Source organism: Rhinichthys klamathensis, unplaced genomic scaffold (genome assembly GCF_029890125.1).
Source record: "Rhinichthys klamathensis goyatoka isolate OS25496 unplaced genomic scaffold, OSU_Roscu_1.1 h1tg000176l_1, whole genome shotgun sequence".
In the NCBI taxonomy this organism is placed as follows: Eukaryota; Metazoa; Chordata; class Actinopteri; order Cypriniformes; family Leuciscidae; genus Rhinichthys; species Rhinichthys klamathensis.
The window spans coordinates 8,088,616-8,107,500 of record NW_026606705.1 but is presented as its reverse complement, the minus strand read 5'-3'; the positions used below and the strand labels follow the sequence as shown (position 1 = coordinate 8,107,500).

Below are 18,885 nucleotides of genomic sequence, written 5' to 3'. Positions count from 1 at the left end.
CTCTCTCTCTCTCTCTCTCTCTCTCTCTCTCTCTCTCTCTCTCTCTCTCTCTCTCTCTCTCTCTCTCTCTCTCTCTCTCTCTCTCTCTCTAGCAAAGAGACTGGATGACAACTCTCGGTTCCTTAGCGTAGGAAGAGTGAACTAGAGCTTATTCTGCCCGAGCGATATTTCCCGACACTATCCTTGAGACGTGCACTCCCAACGCAATAGAGTGCTGCGCGGCACTACATCTGATGGCCGAGACTCCGAGTGCGAGCGCGGGCGGTTATTTACTCACTCTGTGTGTGCGGGTTATAAATAAAACGATTCGCGGGGCTCCCGCGAACTAGAAATATCTATGAATAAAAAATAATAGATTTTTATTCATCTGTTGCAGAAAAGCAACAAGAACAACTAAAACAAAATAGAAACGATTTACAAGCCAGAGTTTCTATTCATAACATTCTATTCATAACAACGCTTTAACATCGCGTTGAGTGATGTAGCCAATCACAGTTATATGTGTTGCTTATGATCGGCCATTGCGTTCAAGAAATCATTTAAGATAGACTGCCTTTTTGGTATTTATTCAAGTGCATTTTTTGTAACAGAGCTGTTGTTCTCTGCAACAGATTGACTCCGGTGCAGTGTCCATGCTCCGGCAGCTCACACACCCACACCAGTCACTTCGCCCCAAACGATCCTGTGCTGTAGGCTATGTGGAGCCTGAAACTGATCCTCCATGTGGTGGTGGTAGTCAGAAACTACTGGACTGTCCCTCACAGGTTCAAATGCGTAACCCATGCCGTCAAAAGTGCTCATTTTCATCTGTGTATTAGGACCTGCAGCTGTTGCCTATGCACCTTTGCGTGTCCTACCATGCCAGTGACGTCATCGAAACTGCCAGCGTAACAAGCGCAATTTTTGTGGTGCTTAAAAAAAGCTATATTGATATTTTTAATTAAACATTTTAGTGTAATTTACTTTTAATTGTCATAAACAACACGTTATCAACGTCGATTTTTTTCAGTTCAGTTCATCTTTAAACGCGAACCTGTGACCTGATGGCGTTCACATGCGCATTAAGAATTGATTCTATAGTTATATTCGTTTGAATATATGTGCGCAGGTTTGTAATTTCCCTACAAACCATGCCTAAACAAACTACTTGTCTTGCCTATACATTAGATAAAGAATTTTGTTTTATTTTATCACTTTGGGGTACGCAAACCGGATTTTCAACAACGCTTTATCTGTAGAGTGGGAAAGGGATCCTCCATAGGGAGAGGATTGTTGACACTTCAGCACTGCATTGTCATCGGGTCCAGGCAAAGCTCCTTCGTCTAATCTGGATACGGCCTGGATCCGGCAGGCTGCGGGAGAACCTCGAGATAAACAAAGACACTAAAGTTAGCGTAGATGCCATTCTTCTTATGATGTAAAGAGTACATCTGGATTTAAGGGAAGTGTTCCCAGTTCCGGCTGACCTAATCTATGCAGCCTAACATTGAATTATAGAAGTCTATAATGTATTATGTGTATGCTAGGTCAAAGTGAAAAGGAGGTTTGAGAGGGATGTGCAGGTAGCTGGCTTGAGACCAGTGGAGGTGTCGGTAAGAACAGTCTAGTCCAGTCACTTTAATTCCACAATGCCTTTCTTTATTAGGTATGTTTGTGTAATGTGTGTGTGTATGTGTGGTTTCTAAAAGGGAAATGATATGAGATACAATTAGCTACATAATGCCACAATACAAGGCCACAATCCATTTGAATGACAATCAAACATTTGTACATTTAAACAGACAGAAAGGAACAGTCTTATAAAGTAACATACGATCAAAAGAGAAACGTATGGAACTTACATAGTTCAATAACGCACACAGGGCAGGAGACAAGGCATTTCCAGCAGCAACATACAAGGATTCCTCCATGTGGCAGGAACAAAGAGAAAGGGCTGTGCACAGGTGCTGTCTAATAAAGTCTGTGGCTGATTGGAGCTAATTAGTTGAAGGTGTGGTGAACTGCATGGGGAACTGAGTGGCAAAGAAAAAATGGGCGTGGCAACTGCAGGACAGACAGGAAACTTCCAAACAGCCGCCCCCAAATTTGTCTTGCAAATTTGCTTGAGTGGAAGGTCATGGGGGTTCAGGTAGGGCAGGGAGTGGGATGAGGCGGGCAACAGGTCTCGTGTACTGTTTGTCCCCCACCTGGACATCTGCAACCCTACAATGGCCATCCTTGCCGGGATGAAGGGAAATCACTTTACCTACTGGCCAGAGGGACCGAGGGAGCTGAGGGTCAAGAATGAGAACAACAGTGTTTAGTTGGAGGTTAGGATTATCAGTGCGCCACTTCTGTCTAGACTGGAGAGAAGGAAGATAATTTCTGATGAAGTGGGCCCAAAAATGATCAGAAAGAATCTGACTATGACGCCACTGACGGCGGCTGCGCAGCTCAGAGTCAGGATATGTTACCAAAGGAAGGGAAGAGTCATGCCGCCCCATGAGCAACAGGTTAGGAGTCACCGGATCAGGATCTGCAATGTCAGAAGAGACATAACCTAGGGGCTTTGAATTGAGGATACCTTCAATTTCAATCATCACTGTGCGTAGCACCTCTTCAGTGACAGCTTGGGCACCTAGAGTGGTCTGCAGGGCAATCTTGATGGAACGTATTTCACGCTCCCACGTCCCGCCGAAGTGGGGTGCGTGTGGGGGGTTGAACTTGAAGGAGATCCTCTGTTTGGCCAGGATTTCCTGGAGGTCAGGGGTCAGGGATTGGTAGACTTCCTGTAGCTCTCTGTTGCCTCCGATGAAATTGGTACCTCTGTCAGAAAGCAGCTCAAAAGGTTTGCCTCTGCGAGCTATAAAGCGCCTTAGTGCCATTAAAAAGGAATCGGTATTCATGTGACTGAGTAGATCTAGATGTACACACCTAGTTGTCAGACATTTGAAAATAATTCCCCACCTTTTCTCAACTCGCCGTCCAACTTTCACAGTGTAGGGCCCGAAACAATCTATCCCGGTGGAATAGAAGGGAGGTTTGCGGAGGCGTAGGCGAGCAGGAGGAAGATCGGCCATTTGGGGGATAAGGGGTTTGGCACGGAACTGCCTGCACTTAGCACATCTGTGCTGGTGTTTCCTGACAGCCTCACGACCCCTCAGGATCCAGAATCGCCTCCTCAGCTCAGCGAATAGCCTCTCGGGACCAGAATGATGTAGGTGGTCATCACAATGTTTAATTATAAGTTTCGTGGTCGGATGGGCAGGGTCCAGGACAACTGGATGTATGGCATCAGGGGGCAGGTCATTGCTTTGTCGTAACCTTCCGCCTACTCGAATGAGACCTGACACTGGATCTAGTTCCGGAGCAAGGGAAAGACGACTGGAATGTGGAAGGGGTTTGTGGGTCTGAAGGCATGTCAAATCAGTTCCAAAGGAATCCAGCTGGGACTGTCTTAGGATTGCAATCTCTGCGTCAAAGTAGGTTGCTGCCGATGGTGTTGCAGGAGGTTCTGCCACCCCATGATGGGATGCAGCAGTAGAGTCAAGGAGATCCTGAAAGGTGGTGAACTGAGTAGGGTCGGAGATAGAAGGATTTTGGCAAAGAAATACAGCACCACAGAAACTGGGCTTACGTAGCTCGACAGGATCTTCGGCCTGATCTATTGTGGGGTTAGTTGGCCACAGGTCAGGGGGTTGCAGGAGGAAGGCAGGTCCTTGGTTCCACCTGCAAGGCTTACTTAGATCAGACAGTTGCTTCCCTCTAGTCAGATCGTCAGCTGGGTTGTTCCGGGAATCCACATAGCGCCATTCCTGGCCTTTGGTGAGCTCCTGGATTTCAGCCACCCTGGTTCCAACAAAGACCTTATAGCGGCATGAGTCTGAGAGAAGCCAATAGAGGACAGTGGTAGAGTCACTCCATAAAGTAGCCCGTCTGATGTTGAGGGTGAGCTCTGTTCGGAGGAGGTTGAACAGTTGAGCTCCAATGAGGGCTGCGCACAGTTCAAGTCGAGGGATAGATAGTTGTTTTTTGGGCGCAACACGGGACCTTGCCATTAGGAAGGACACATTCACCTGTTGACCATCTTCAGTGCGCATGTAGGCGACTGCACCATAAGACTGCTCTGATGCATCGCAGAAGATGTGCAGGTCTTGGATGGCTGAGGGGGTGTTTACTGTCCAATGGATAAGACAACGGGGCAGTACTATTGAGGAGAGATTAGGGAGTTCTCCTTCCCAGGAAAGCCAGGCTTCTAGGATGTTGTGGGGAAGGTTTGGATCATCCCATTCTCTCGCCTTTGCCCACAGGTGCTGGACAATGATCTTGGCTCTTATTGTGTAGGGGAGGATGTAGCCAAGAGGATCGTACTGGCTTGCAAGAACTCTATAGATGTGACGCATGGTGGGAGTAGTAGCTTCAATGGCTCTGTGCCTGTATTTCAGGGTGTCCGTATGGCAATTCCAGTGGAGGCCTAGAGTAGATTCCATGGGATCAAGGGAAGGATGGTGTGACAGCCAGAGCTCTGCCTGGTCTGACCTAGCATCGGGAGGGAGATCACAGATGACCTTGGGGTCATTACTGGCCCATTGTCTAATCTCAAAGCCACCAGAGGAGAGGGTTGCACGCATGCAGTGAAGGAGGTCCTTAGCTTCCTCTTGTGTGGGGAGACTTTGAAGGCAGTTATCCACATAGAAACAATGCTGTATGGAATAGGTAATGCGCTCATCTGCCTGTGCATCCTTGGCGATCCTCTGTAGGGCGTAAATGGCACAGCATGGGCTGGCGGTGGTACCAAATGGGATGACTTGCCATTCATATACAGTCGGAGGGGATCTTATGTCTAGGTTACGCCAGAGGAAGCGCAGAAGGGGTTTATCTCGGGGTAGCAGGCGCACCTGGTGGAACATGGACTTAACGTCTCCGCTGATGGCAATCCTATGCTGCCTGAAACGGAGGAGAACTCCAAGGAGGGAAGGCCCAAGGGTTGGACCAGGGAGCAATTGTGAATTCAGGCATTGATTCTGATAGGAGAAAGAACAATCAAACACAATGCGGTCCTTTCCATTATGATGCACAATGTGATGAGGTATGTACCAAGACTCAGGAGCATCTGCTACTTCAGATAAGGTTAACTTCTTGACATACCCAGCATCAACCAACTTCTGGATCTCTCTGGTATAGGTCTCCGCCTGTGAGGGGTTTTGGAGCAGTCGCCTCTCACAGCTGCGAAGACGGGACATAACTGCTTCCTTAGGTGCCTTTAGGGGGGGCCAGGGATCTGCTCGGAGGAGAGGTGTGGCATACCGTAGGACGTCATCAACAGGAATTCGGATGGTTTGAGTCTCCAGCTGATGAATTGCATCTTGGTCCTGTTTAGAGCGGACAACCAATTTTGTGTTCGTCGGAGGCACTGTGTCCAGCTGCCACAGTTTTTGCACATTGTGGTGGATGTCATCAGGTGGGCATTTAAAGGAGATATAGTGACACTTGGTGGAGGGAGAGCTAACAAGATCTCTAGCAGGGCCCTGTAACGTCCAGCCGAGACGGGTTTTGATTGCTACAGGGGCTCCGGGGGGGCCTAACTTTACAGGCAGTGTTGGAGTGATAAGATGGGTATGATCAGCTCCTATGAGTAGAAGGGGGCTTACGTTATCATGCTGCTTCAAGGGAATCTGCCGGAGATGAGTGTAGCGCCGCTGGAGGGATTTCACAGGATGAGAATGTTCGGACAAGGAAAGCTGATCAGCAGTGAAGGCATGCCTGATGGCATAGGATTTCTCTGGATGGGCCTTTGGAATGAGGGTGAAGGACACGGCGGCACCGTTTAGAGTCTGGACATCCTGTCTCACAGTCCTCAGCTTCAAGCTCTCAGACTCTCCTACCAGCTGGAGTTTCTGGGCGGCAGGATGCAGGAGGATCGTACGTTCTGACCCATCATCCAATATGGCATACGTGTCTAAAGACTTGTTTCCATTACGTAGGGTCACTTCAACTACCTTCAGCAGCACTTTATTGCAATCGCTAGGATGGTCTAGGTAGAAGTTCTGCACTTGCCTCTGGTTGATGTTGCATAGGACCTGCAGATGTTTCCCATTGCATTGGTTGCAGCGTCCCTTCAGATCACACTGGTCTGCAAAGTGGTCTCGTGCACATCGCCAGCAGCGTTTCTGTCCTTTGATCCAACTAGTTCTCTGATCTTCAGTGAGCTGGAGGAAGTCATCACATTTACTGACATGATGTTCAGGGGAGTTACAGTAAGCACACACTGGACAGCGTGTGGATGTGATGTTGGGGGGAAACTGACTGGCTCTAGGAGGAGCTATCTGGACTTTAGGGGAGGTCATTTGGGAAGTCTTGCTACCATGAAGTATAGCTGTAGCTCTGAATGGGTGAAAGGGTGGTGGCCTTGGTCGGACAGGCTGAAGGGTTCTCTCCCTTCTGGGCTGGCAGCGGGTTTCCTGTTGCAACCAGGAGGAGAAATCTAGGAGGTTATAGGAAAGGGGACCTGGTTTGGTCAAACTCATGCTTCTCTTAAACTGACAAAAGTGCTCACTGGGTAGTTTTTCTAGTAGCCGCTCGACATGTGAACCACAGGTAAGCTCGGAGAGACCTTCACGGCCCATGGACTGGAGGAGACCCACTAAGGCTTGTACTCTAAGGGAAAACTGATCTAGGCCTCTTCCATCCCCTATCCGGATAGCAGGCATCTCCATTATATCCCGGAGCTCTCTCAGAGCAAGCTGTCTGGGTTGGCCATAACGCTCATCTAGGGCCCGAATAGCTTGAGTGTAGGGATCTTGGGCATAAACATAAGCTAAGGCAAGTCGCTTCGCCTGATCTACCTTTAAGTGATCCAGTAAGATATGATATTTATACTGCTCCGACTCTCTTGGGTCCAACAGGTTGGATAGGGCCATCTTTAACATCATATACTGACTTTCATCCTCTCTAGTAAGATCAGGGAATGAGGGACCTTCTACCTTGCTATATGACTGCAATCGGCCAGAAGGGGGAGCTAAATGGCTTGGTGGTGCTGCAGAAATAAGCTGGTGAGGCTGCACATTGCTGGGCTGGTATGCTGGCTGGGCAGAGTGGGCCATAGCTCTAGGCGAAATTTGAGGTGACAACATGTAGGCTGGGAGCAAGGGGTTATGTGAGACTGGGACTTGACAGGTGGCAAGGAACTGACTATGGTCAGAAAGATTCGTGTGCTGCCAGGGCTGAGCTAAGGGCTGAATGGCAGGGGCACGGCTTACAGGAGGTGGATAAGGAAGCTGCTGCCGAGGTGGGGAAGAAAAGGGCTTATAGTCACTTGTGGTAGCCTGGAGTGGCATTGCAGCATACTGGGCTTGTGATGCTACTAACTGAGGGCCGAGGTTTTCAGGGGATGGTCCTGAAAGAGACCGTGGGTGGCGGCCTTCACCAAGCATACAGCGCTGGATTAGTCTACCTTGATTTCTTACTTCTTCTAGTAACTGCTGTAAGAGCTCAGTTTGAGGGTCAGGAATTGGGGCTACATGAGGGTCATGTGGGTACTCAGGGGCTAGGGCTCTCCCAAAAGAGACAGGTGAGGGAGGCTCTGTTGCTGGCTCTTCCTCTTCCTCACTGGGTAGTTGAGGTGGCTCTTCATCCTCCTCAGACTCATGCTGTGGTTGATACTGAGGTCCAACACCGAAGATGTCTGCAGAGTGAAGCGGTGGTGGCTCTGGTGCTTCAGCAGGATGCCGTGGCTGCTGACCATATTCCATGACGTAGTCATCATAGCGTACAGGACGCTGGGCTTGGCGGTGAGGACGCTGAAGTAACGAAGGCAAGGAGTGACTGGACATCTCTACTGGTCGTCAATGGCTCCGGCTCGAAGGACCATGAAAAGGAGGTTTGAGAGGGATGTGCAGGTAGCTGGCTTGAGACCAGTGGAGGTGTCGATAAGAACAGTCTTGTCCAGTCACTTGATTACACAATGCCTTTCTTTATTAGGTATGTTTGTGTAATGTGTGTGTGTATGTGTGGTTTCTAAAAGGGAAATGATATGAGATACAATTAGCTACATAATGCCACAATACAAGGCCACAATCCATTTGAATGACAATCAAACATTTGTACATTTAAACAGACAGAAAGGAACAGTCTTATAAAGTAACATACGATCAAAAGAGAAACGTATGGAACTTACATAGTTCAATAACGCACACAGGGCAGGAGACAAGGCATTTCCAGCAGCAACATACAAGGATTCCTCCATGTGGCAGGAACAAAGAGAAAGGGCTGTGCACAGGTGCTGTCTAATAAAGTCTGTGGCTGATTGGAGCTAATTAGTTGAAGGTGTGGTGAACTGCATGGGGAACTGAGTGGCAAAGAAAAAATGGGCGTGGCAACTGCAGGACAGACAGGAAACTTCCAAACACAAAGAGATGTGTTTTTAGTCTAGCTTTAAACTGACCGAGTGTGTCTGCTTCCCGGACAATGGTAGGAAGACTGTTCCAAAGTTTTGGTGCTAAATAGGAAAAGGATCTACCGCCAGCAGTCGATTTTGATATTCTAGGTATTATCAACTGGCCGGAATTTTGAGATCGCAATAGAGGACTATAATGCTTTAAAAGCTCGCTCAAGTACTGCGGAGCTAAACCATTTAGTGCTTTGTAAGTAATCAACAATATTTTAAAATGTATACGATGTTTAATAGGGAGCCAATGCAGTGTTGACAGAACCGGGCTAATATGGTCATATTTCCTGGTTCTGGTAAGAACTCGAGCTGCTGCGTTTTGAACTAGCTGTAGTTTGTTTATTAAGACTATAGTCATGTTCAACCATCAACCGTATTTTACGCTTATTTTCAAGCGTACATAGTGGCGTATCTGGGGTCTCATTTATAAAACTGTGCGTAGGATCCTTACTAAAAGTGTACGTGCGCCCGAAAGCCAAAAATGGCGTAGGCTAAAAAATATTCAGACTTATAAAACCGTTCGTACGCCAGAACCTGCGCAAAATTCACTTTATAAATCCCAGTCAGCGGAAGAATGTGCGCACATGCGTCTCCTCCCCTTGGGAGCTTACAACGCCTAGTTTTACTATGCATATCCTCATCTGCATATCATTTGCATATGATTATTCATCCACGTGATACCATGTTTAACGATACAAGATATTAGGAAAATATGAAATACGGAAGTGCTGTCACATTAGGCTACATTAATAAAAATCATAAGCTTTGCCTTGTTTTTGAATAAATAAATCAAATAGTGTAAAATACATTTCAGAGAAAGTTTCTCAATCTCACTGGCCAAATAGTATTTTTAATTTATTATATTTTTAATGGAAACAGATAGATCTTGTGCATTATTTGCACGAAACTATTTTCTCAGACAATCTGCTATTATCATGATAAGCAATTATGTATGTAAAACATTAAAACACAGAATGCCAGAGGAAAAGTGTTCAAAAGCATTGCTTCCACAACAAATATTTCTATTTATTGAATATAAAACAAATGTTGTAACTTCTCAGTAATGATTTCATGTAGTTTAAGTGTTTAACTCCATTAATGGGAATGGCATATTTAATCTAAATGTTTATATCAAAAGTAAAACATAGTTTAAATCATTATTTTATTTATTTAAAGTGTCATTGTGAACATGCACTCTATTTATGATTATGACTCATAATAAAGATTTACGGTTTTACTTCATCTGCCGTTAGATAGGCTATTCATAGATTTCATGTGACGTCACACAGTGGAGCGGCCGCCATTTGTAGGACCGAATTGCAACATGCCGTCTATCTGCTGTGCTGTAAACTGTGATAACAGCAAATCACAAAGATATGTTGAGAAATTAACGTTGACCTGGAAATTTAAATAAAAGTAAAATTAGCAAATTACAGGTTAGCTAGCTAAATTAAAACATGTAGTTTAAAATTGGAACACATATTCTCTATATACAACCTTATTCTAGACCGCTATCTATATTTACATTATAACCTTAGTTATACGTTTGGCTGAATAATGTTGTTGTTACCTGCTTCAGTATGCTAAACTACAGCTCACTGTTTCTGCCTTAATGCATTGTTTAAATTAATAGATTATTAGCTAACTGCATGATTTATATACATTGCTGAAATGCATAACTCGGACACTCTAAATTGTAATGTAGACACATGCATTTTCTAAAAAAGCTGCTTTGAAATATTGTGAAAAGCGCTATACAAATAAATGAGAATTGAAAATAAAGGTGTCCAAACGTCACTGATAATACAAGAGATATGTGCTTTACCAACATTATTAGGAATTCAGTTCAGCGATGCTTTTATGTTCAGCGATTACTGGTGTAACGTTAATATTGCTTGATTAACAGAGTGCCACTTACCCTTCCTGTTATCAAGAACATTTTCTTCATGGGGGCATTTAATACAACACTAAATCATAAATCAGATATACCTGTACAATAACATTACGATGTCCAGCAATCAATGTAAATAGTACATTGAATTTAATTTGTTGTTTAATGACATTCAACATCCGACTATTTTACATATGTAGGCTACTTTGATGGTCCAGTGGCGGAACTTTTGCCAAGCGTGTCAGAGGTTCTGGGTTCTAATCCGCCCTCGTACCCTTTTTTATTAAAAAACCCTTATTAAAATCGATTGTGTTTATCAGTGGTTGTATATCAGTCAGGAACACATTTGTGTGCATTTTATTTTGTGATTTCACTGGATTAAAGCGCGCGTCCGTGTAAAGACTGTGCGGTGTGCGCGAGTCACGAGAGAACACTGTTTCTGCACCACTGATCCAGAGTCAACAAGCACTTTGATCACTTGATTTAAAAAACAACACATTTCAGCGTGCTAGATCACCTTTTATTTATGTGTATTGGTACATCCGTGCCGCGAGATGTTTCAAAAGTGGTGGGGACATGGAGAGGGATTGTGGACGAGGTAACGTTAGATGTAAATGTCAGCAAACGTAAAATTTGGCAAGTTTTTACTAGACTTTAGTGGAGTCAGCAGTTCGTTTAACAGTAAATACGGATCTATACCTAAAGTATCTATTTTATTTAAATACCGTTGCTTTTCATCTGTGCTATTTAAGTGTGCAACATCTTTCCGATCACCAGGGAGAGATTATGCGATTTAACGCAATGGTCCTAAAGATGGCGGCCACAACAAAAAAGTCACGTGACTGAAACCCATGAATATATGCGTCAGTTTCACTAAACGGCCCAACGCGCTTGCTGGCGCGGACATTTAAGAAGGGATTTATGGTAATTGAGAATGAACGTGCACGCGCATCCCATTTACGACTGATTGGAATTCATTAACACACACACACATTTCACTATCACATCTGACGTTTACGAAGTATTTGTGAATCAGGAGAAGAGTTTTCGGGAATGTCTCTTTACGCGCAAATCACTCGCATATTTACTCGAATATGTTTCATGAATGAGACCCATAGACTGCATAAAACAAGGGTAAACGTTATTATCGGTAACATAGCGAGGCGGACTACATCAGTGACAAAAGTACATAGGTTATAATAAAGAAATTTTTTGTCATGATTTTTATTAATGACGCAGCATCATCTATATTAAAGAGAAAATAATCATGTCATCCGATGTTTAATGTGAATAAAATAGCCTTGACTGACTGGAGTTCCACAACTACTGAAAAACGTAACATTTTAATTCAGCTCAAAATATCTTACATTGGGTGTCTTTGCCGACCTCTTTTGGAAAAAAAAATGATATAACATGATATTTCATGACTCTTGCCACTAGATGGCCTTATAGCTCTATATGGAGCAAATGAGCTGTTCCGCTGGGTCCTAAAGTCAATATTTCTACAGTATGCATTCAGATACACATGCAGACATTATAAAATCTAAAATTTTTTTGGTGAAGTTTTAGCATTTTTAGTTTGAATTTTGAGCATTTTTAGGTTTTTCTATGTGTTTCTGAAGCATTCCTCACATTCCATTTATTCCTATGGGGGTCCTATGACCCAATGTTGACCCAAAGAATCACCACAAATAATGACAGAACGAATACATTGCTGAAAACTGCACTTTATTACACATTATTCTTTGAATTAAGCCAAAGTTCGGCCATTCACAGCTATCAGTATCGACGCGAAACATCCGGAACCGCCATGCCGAATCAGAGCAGAAGCCACCTCCACCAACAAGAACCCGACAGCTTTTGTAGGGAACGAAGAACCTGCGCACCGGTGCTCCCAATCACGCCGCAATCAGCCGGTCATCTGCAGACAATACAGATGCAACACACATACACACAAGGAAGGACTGACAGGGACATCACACCCAATTTGTTACTTTTTTTTAATTTCAACAAAACTCCTCCAATCCATTAATTTGTGTGTGTGTGTGTATATTTGTGGTTCAAGTGCGACCAAAGTCATGGGGTCTTGAACCCCTCCGATGAACACTCAATTTTTACAGTTTTTTTCAAAACAAATTTCCAGGTCAAAATGACCCGGAAGGATGAGGGTTTAACTTGTGAAAGTTAATTATTTAGGACGGAAGTATCTTACAATAGCATAGGATGTAATATTATATAATATTAAAGTTGGATCATCTTGATGTTGCTACCAATGGACTTTACTGTACTGTTGATGATGTGACTAGATTAATAAATTCCAAATAAACAAATTTTCCTCCTCTTTGCAGCGATGCTGGTTGGCTTTGTTCTTACTATGGCCAACATGAGCTTTTTTGCAGCTTTGTTCACCTTTTTCGTCACATCCACCAAACTAACCAAATGGAAGGGGAACATCAAAAAACAAATTGACTCTGATTACAAAGAAGGTAAGTTGTTACTTTAACAATTCAGATATTTGGTCATTATTTCTATCCTCTTTTTTTTAGTTTAATTTGAATTTAAATAGCCAAAGAAATCTCTATTTTAGTTGTTTGTCTTGTTTAACTCACTGAATGAGTGCATAAAAGGTCATTCTATAAGCCCGAAGACATGAGTTGTATTTAAATACTTCCCGTGCAATTCACATTATTTTTTAACATAAGGCAAGGATGTGATTTCGTATTTATATGGATTTCCGTATTTTCCGTCCTGAAAAGTGTGGGGGGTGCTGGTTACTGTACGATGATTGAAATTGTGAAATGTCCTTAAACAATTGCTAAAACTCCAAAATATTACATTATCTAATACATTTATTTCATGGGCGTAGCTATTGACTGAAAGATTTTACTAAATATTTTTTAAATTAATATTTTTAACTCAAAGGTAAATATGAATATAATGTAGCTATTTTAAAACATGTTAAATAAATTAATAAATCAAATCAAATACAGTATGTCCTATCGAATGGATTAAGGTTTAAACTGCTCTGGTCTGCTTGGCCCTCATAATTCTCTTCACCATTTCTGAGTGCTGCAGAGGCTTAGTTGTTTCTATCAGCTCTGGTGGTATCATGAGATACATTTCAGGTTGTGTTCCGAAAATCTAATTTGGTCCGAGCCATATGGCTCTCATTTTCGACCACAAAAATCCAAAACGTTCTGAAAATGATTAAGCTTTATAGTTCTTGTTTATAGACACATCATTCCAGTGCTGTCTAACCCAACCTTTCTAAAACCACCTCTGAAATTATGACAGATGTTGACTTCTCTAATCTCTGCAGGTGGCCAGAGGAACTGGTTGCAAGTTTTCTGTAATGGTGGAGTTCCTACAGAATTGGCCCTGCTATATATGATCGAAGCTGGTCCTGGAGAAATACCTGTGGATTTTGGGAAGCAATATTCTGCTTCATGGATGTGCTTATCCCTATTAGGATCCCTGGCTTGCAGCACAGGGGACACCTGGGCTTCTGAGGTCGGTCCTGTGCTTAGTAAGAGCACGCCCAGGCTCATCACCTCATGGAGAGATGTCCCACCAGGTAAAGAGCACAAAAATGAAATTGTGGAAGTTAGCAGAATATGTGGAATCAGTTTATGTTTAAATAAAACACAAACCGATCCCTCAGATGCTGTAAATGACCACAGTCAATAATTATGGTCCAGGGCTTGAAATTAACTTTTTAATTCACCAGTCAAATTGGCAAAAAAATTAAGTTACCTGCCATACAGAACTTCTACTAGCCAAAAGAGAAATATCAGAAATAAAATGACATCTTGGATTTAAATATATTTATTATAAATCTGATTCTGAATGATTGAATTGCTTTGTTTTATGACTGCCAATCATTGTTTGTCGATGCCATAAAAATGAAAGAGTAGTTACACAAACGGAATGTTTTGCCAAAAGAGATGTCCGGCCTAGGAAAATTCACATCTTCACCCTTTATTTAAATATTATTTAAAAATGGTAATCATTTTTGTAAGTATTTTGCTAAATTGTGCAGACAATTTTTTTTTTGCTAGGCTGTCATACAAAAAAAAAAAAGAACCCATGCAAAAACAAGAGAAATAATATAGCTGCAAGCATCAATTATCGGGGCCAAGTGCAAAGAAGACAATAAGACATGCCAACATGGCTGGGAGTGTCAGATCAACTGCAACAATGAGAAATTAAAGACATTTAAAGATGATTTTAGGCAAAATGGCTGAAAAATCATATATACAGTAACTAAAAGTATGATTATCATCATATCATATGATTATCATCCAGCAGCCATATCACCCTGTAGCCCAAGACTGGTTGCCCACTGAAGCTAAGCAGGGCTGAGCCTGGTTAGTACCTGGATGGGAGACCTCCTGAGAAAACCAGGTTGCTGCTGGAAGAGGTGTTAGTGAGGCCAGCAGGGGACCACCCTGTGGTCTGTGTGGGTCCTAACACCCCAGTATAGTGACGGGGACACTATACTGTCAAGAGCACCGTCCTTCGGATGAGACGTTAAACCGAGGCCCTGACTCTCTGTGGTCATTAAAAATCCCATGGCACTTCTCGTAAAAGAGTAGGGGTGTAACCCCGGTGTCCTGGCCACATTCCACCCATTGGCCCCTGCCAATCATGGCCTCCTAATAATCCCCATCCACTGAATTGGCTCTATCACTCTCTCTCCTCTCCAACTATAGCTGGTGTGTGGTGGGCGCACTGGCGCTATTGTACTGTGGCTGCCGTCGCATCATCCAAGTGGATGCTGCACACTGGTGCTGGTTGAGGAGAGACCCCCTGATATGATTGTAAAGTGCTTTGGGTGTACAGTAGTACATATGAAAGCGCTATATAAATGCCTCATTTATTCATTCGTTCGTTCGTTCGTTCATTCATCATCATATAATCATACATGGATTATCAAGACACTTACCGAGTTTTGTATGGGTACACCAATGCATTAGTAAAGTGTTGCATGCATTTAATATCATGATATTATATTGTAATGAATGGCAATGTCCTTGTTTTGTTCTATTATAGCGCCTCCAAGTGGTGCAGTTCAACCGCTTTTTTATGTGTTCTCAGAGTGAGCCCATACATGTGTGTGTCAAATTTGGTGAAAATATCTCATTTTGTTTTGGAGTTATAGACTATAGATATTTACATGTATAAGAGCATAAAAAATGACCCATGGGTGACTTTGATTGGACATTTTTGCTACTTACTATCAAAATTTTGACATTTGGGTATTTGTTCCAACAACCTAACTTCCTAAGGTGGTTTCGTCTCGATTGGTCTAACGGTTTCGAAGATATTTGGTAAATGTTTTTTAAGCGCTAATTTACAACATTGCGCTAACCATAAGGCAAAACCTAGAATATTTGGTATCTTTAGACTCGGCAAGGATTCAGGAATGTAAGGAGATGACTCCCGTGAAAATAAGTCAACCAAATCCAAAGTTCTAAGCATGTAAATCATTTTTTTTCACCATTAGGTGGCCCTAGTCCGAAACTTCTCAGACTCTTTCAGAGCATTGTGCCCAGGGCCGTAGCTAGAGGATTCGGGGCCCCCTGAAAAAATATTGATGTGGGCCCCCACCACCCTCCACCAATATCATATACTGTACAATAGATGAACATGGAGGCCCACATAACAGAAGATGGTGATGTTGTTGTAAAACCTTTATTTTAAAAGTTAAATGTTTATATAAAAATTACAACTAATAAAAACTAACAAAAAAGCAAGAAATTGTTAAAGGGGTCATATAATGCCATTTTTGTACAAGCTAATATGATTCTTTAGGGTCTAAATTAAAAGTTTGTAATATACTTTAATTAAAAATTCTCATTAATATTGTAAGAAAACACTTATTTTACCTGGTCAAAAACAGCTCTGTTTTCAGCACGCCGTTTCAGTGCATATGCCTTTAAATGATCATGAGCTGCGCTCACTCCGCCCCTCTGTTCTGTGCATACACCGTTTGTAACACAATAACAAAATAACCATAACGCGTTGTTCAGTATAAACGTGGAATTATGAATTATATTGAGAACGTCATACATAGAAAACATGCCGTAATGTACCCTGACTGAGTGTAAACCTTAGACGCATTCATTGTGAAGCGTGCAGCTAGCGATTTGCAAAGATTAATATATTAATATAAAGTTTAATAAAACGTTTCACTCACTTCCGTTCTTCTGGAGGTTCAGCAGGAACACGAATATCTGGTACCGATCCTTTTTAGCAAAGCTTCTTAGCAAATCCAGCTTTATACTGACCCTCGTTTATAAAGCAGTCTGGTGTGTGAAATGATTCGCGCAAACATGAAAGCATTGACGTTGCTCGTGTGGAATATTCCCTTCGAAAACAAAACTCAGCCACTGTGTCTTCAGCGGTTCGGATTCAGGAACATTAAAAATGACTGTGTTCGTTATTACACCCAAGAACAGAACACCACAATGGCTTAGACGCCATTCTGCTCATAGACAGTGCTCCAGCATATCAACAATGACCGCGCCGGTCCGGTCCGCGCCGCGCCGCGCCGCGGGGCAGACTATGATTGACAGCTACCTCATGTGCGAGGGCGGGTCTGTGTTGAAACGCTCCCGTCAATCAACAGTCGTGGGAGGGGCGTCCGTTTTATTGACGTCACAAAAACGAACGGCTTGATTTGAGGCAGGGGAAAACATACAAGGAGATTAAAACAAAACCACTGGATGGATTTTTATCATTATATGATGTTTGTGTACAGGCACTGCCAACACACATTTCAGTACAATCAACTTGTAAAGGTGCATGTACCATTATATGACCCCTTTAAATAATAATAAAACCAATTTTTAAAAAGTAATAATTTTTTTTCCCCATCAGTCTGTTATAATTCATAAATCAAAAAGTAAACATTTAGAAATTGACAAGAATGCAGTCTAATTCAAAAAATAAAACCATTCATTGTCTTATTTTTTAATAAAGATAATATGGAACTGGTAATATTATTAAAGGTGCCCTAGAATGTGAAATTGAATTTATCTTGGCATAGTTAAATAACAAGAGTTCAGTACATGGACATGACATACAGTGAGTCTCAAACACCATTGTTTTCTCCTTCTTACTAAAATCTCGTTTTTGAAAAACACCCCTGAAAAATAGGCGAATCTCCACATAACACCGACTGTGACGCAACAGTCGGCATCATTAATATGTACGACTCCAAGAATTTGCATATGCCAGCCCATCTTCAATGCCAGGCGGATCTGCGCAGCCGAAGCATAGCAGTTGCTCAGTGTTTGGATGTACACATGAACACAAAAGTATTTTTTATTTCCTTCATCCGAGCCTCTGAAGAAACAATGGGTTAATTTTATTTTCTCTGGAAATTTCCAAACATTTCACTGACGACTGTTTCCTCAACTTGGGCCAATACAGAGCTGGCCTCGTATCGAGCTACCAAGCAACACTTTCTGATGTGTAACGTTAATTGTTCAAGTTCAGACAGGTAATCTTTCTCTCAAAATCGTTCAATACTGTTTATGCATCAGTAAGTCAAGCCAGTGACTAAAATATCAACTTCACATCGTTTCTTTTAGTAGGATGAAAAAAAAACGTATTTAAATTGTGAATAAATTATATAAAGAAAGCGATCAAAGAACAATCTTTCCACAGCGCGAGTTTATCTGGACACTTGCCAAACTCGTTATGACTTCAATGACGCACGTTACACTGCACAACGAAGCTCTTACTGTATTTACATGATCGTGTTTGCATTGGTGAAAGCATTAGAGAGAGTGCAGAAACTGCATTGCAATGATAAGATCTTCATGCTCGCGATAGACAGACTGTGATCTGCTTGCTCAATGCTCAGTCATCACGGCAACATTGTATGTGATGGGAATAGATCTAAATTAGGGCCGGGACTTTAACGCGTTAATTAAGATGAATTAATTACAGACTTTAACGCGTTAATTAATTACACAAATTATTTTAATCACACTTAGTTTTGCACCGCGGAACGTTTCTCACTGGATGAGTTTCGGCGGACCGATTATACTGGCGCACCAACTAGCGTTCATGACGAAGGCTGCGTTTACAAGTTGGCATTAACATGCGATCACCGTGATCCGATCAAGCAGATCGGATCATTAGCCAATCAGGACATGGTGCGTTTATATTTGTTCACAGCCTCTGTATCTGGATAACCGATCGGATTTCTGTTTCCCGCATAATATTGAAATCAGGTCTTTGGCACGACACCAGATTAATAGTAAAGATGATAAATATTAAACAACATCCCAATTGCTTTCACTCACTCACTTTACTTTCATATGCAATCTCCATTAATTAGATCAAATTATATTTTTTGAAAGAAGGAATACTTCCAGAGTTGATCTTACAAAAATAACTGGGTTGATCATGTTAAACAAGTCACATCATCGATCATCTGGGTTTAAGGTTGCGTGCAATGACTATATTGACAGAAATGGGAGATCGATAAACATGCTGAAACAATAAAAACATTCAACATTTAAAACATTAAAAAATTCCGATTCCGATTATTCCT

The 18,885-nt window shown here is 42.4% G+C and overlaps 1 protein-coding gene and 1 pseudogene across 3 annotated transcripts in view; both read left to right on the top strand.

Moving 5' to 3' along the window:
* The window catches only part of tmem19 (transmembrane protein 19), a 100,397-nt gene that overhangs the window by 16,090 nt on the left and 65,422 nt on the right, over nt 1-18,885 (top strand). For all 3 annotated transcript variants that reach the window (XM_056260368.1, XM_056260370.1, XM_056260369.1), the window contains exons 4-5: nt 12,665-12,802; nt 13,636-13,890. In XM_056260368.1, the coding sequence (XP_056116343.1) occupies nt 12,665-12,802; nt 13,636-13,890 (393 nt within the window). The remainder of the gene's footprint in view (nt 1-12,664; nt 12,803-13,635; nt 13,891-18,885) is intronic.
* LOC130092604 (5S ribosomal RNA) lies at nt 14,617-14,733 on the top strand (annotated as a pseudogene).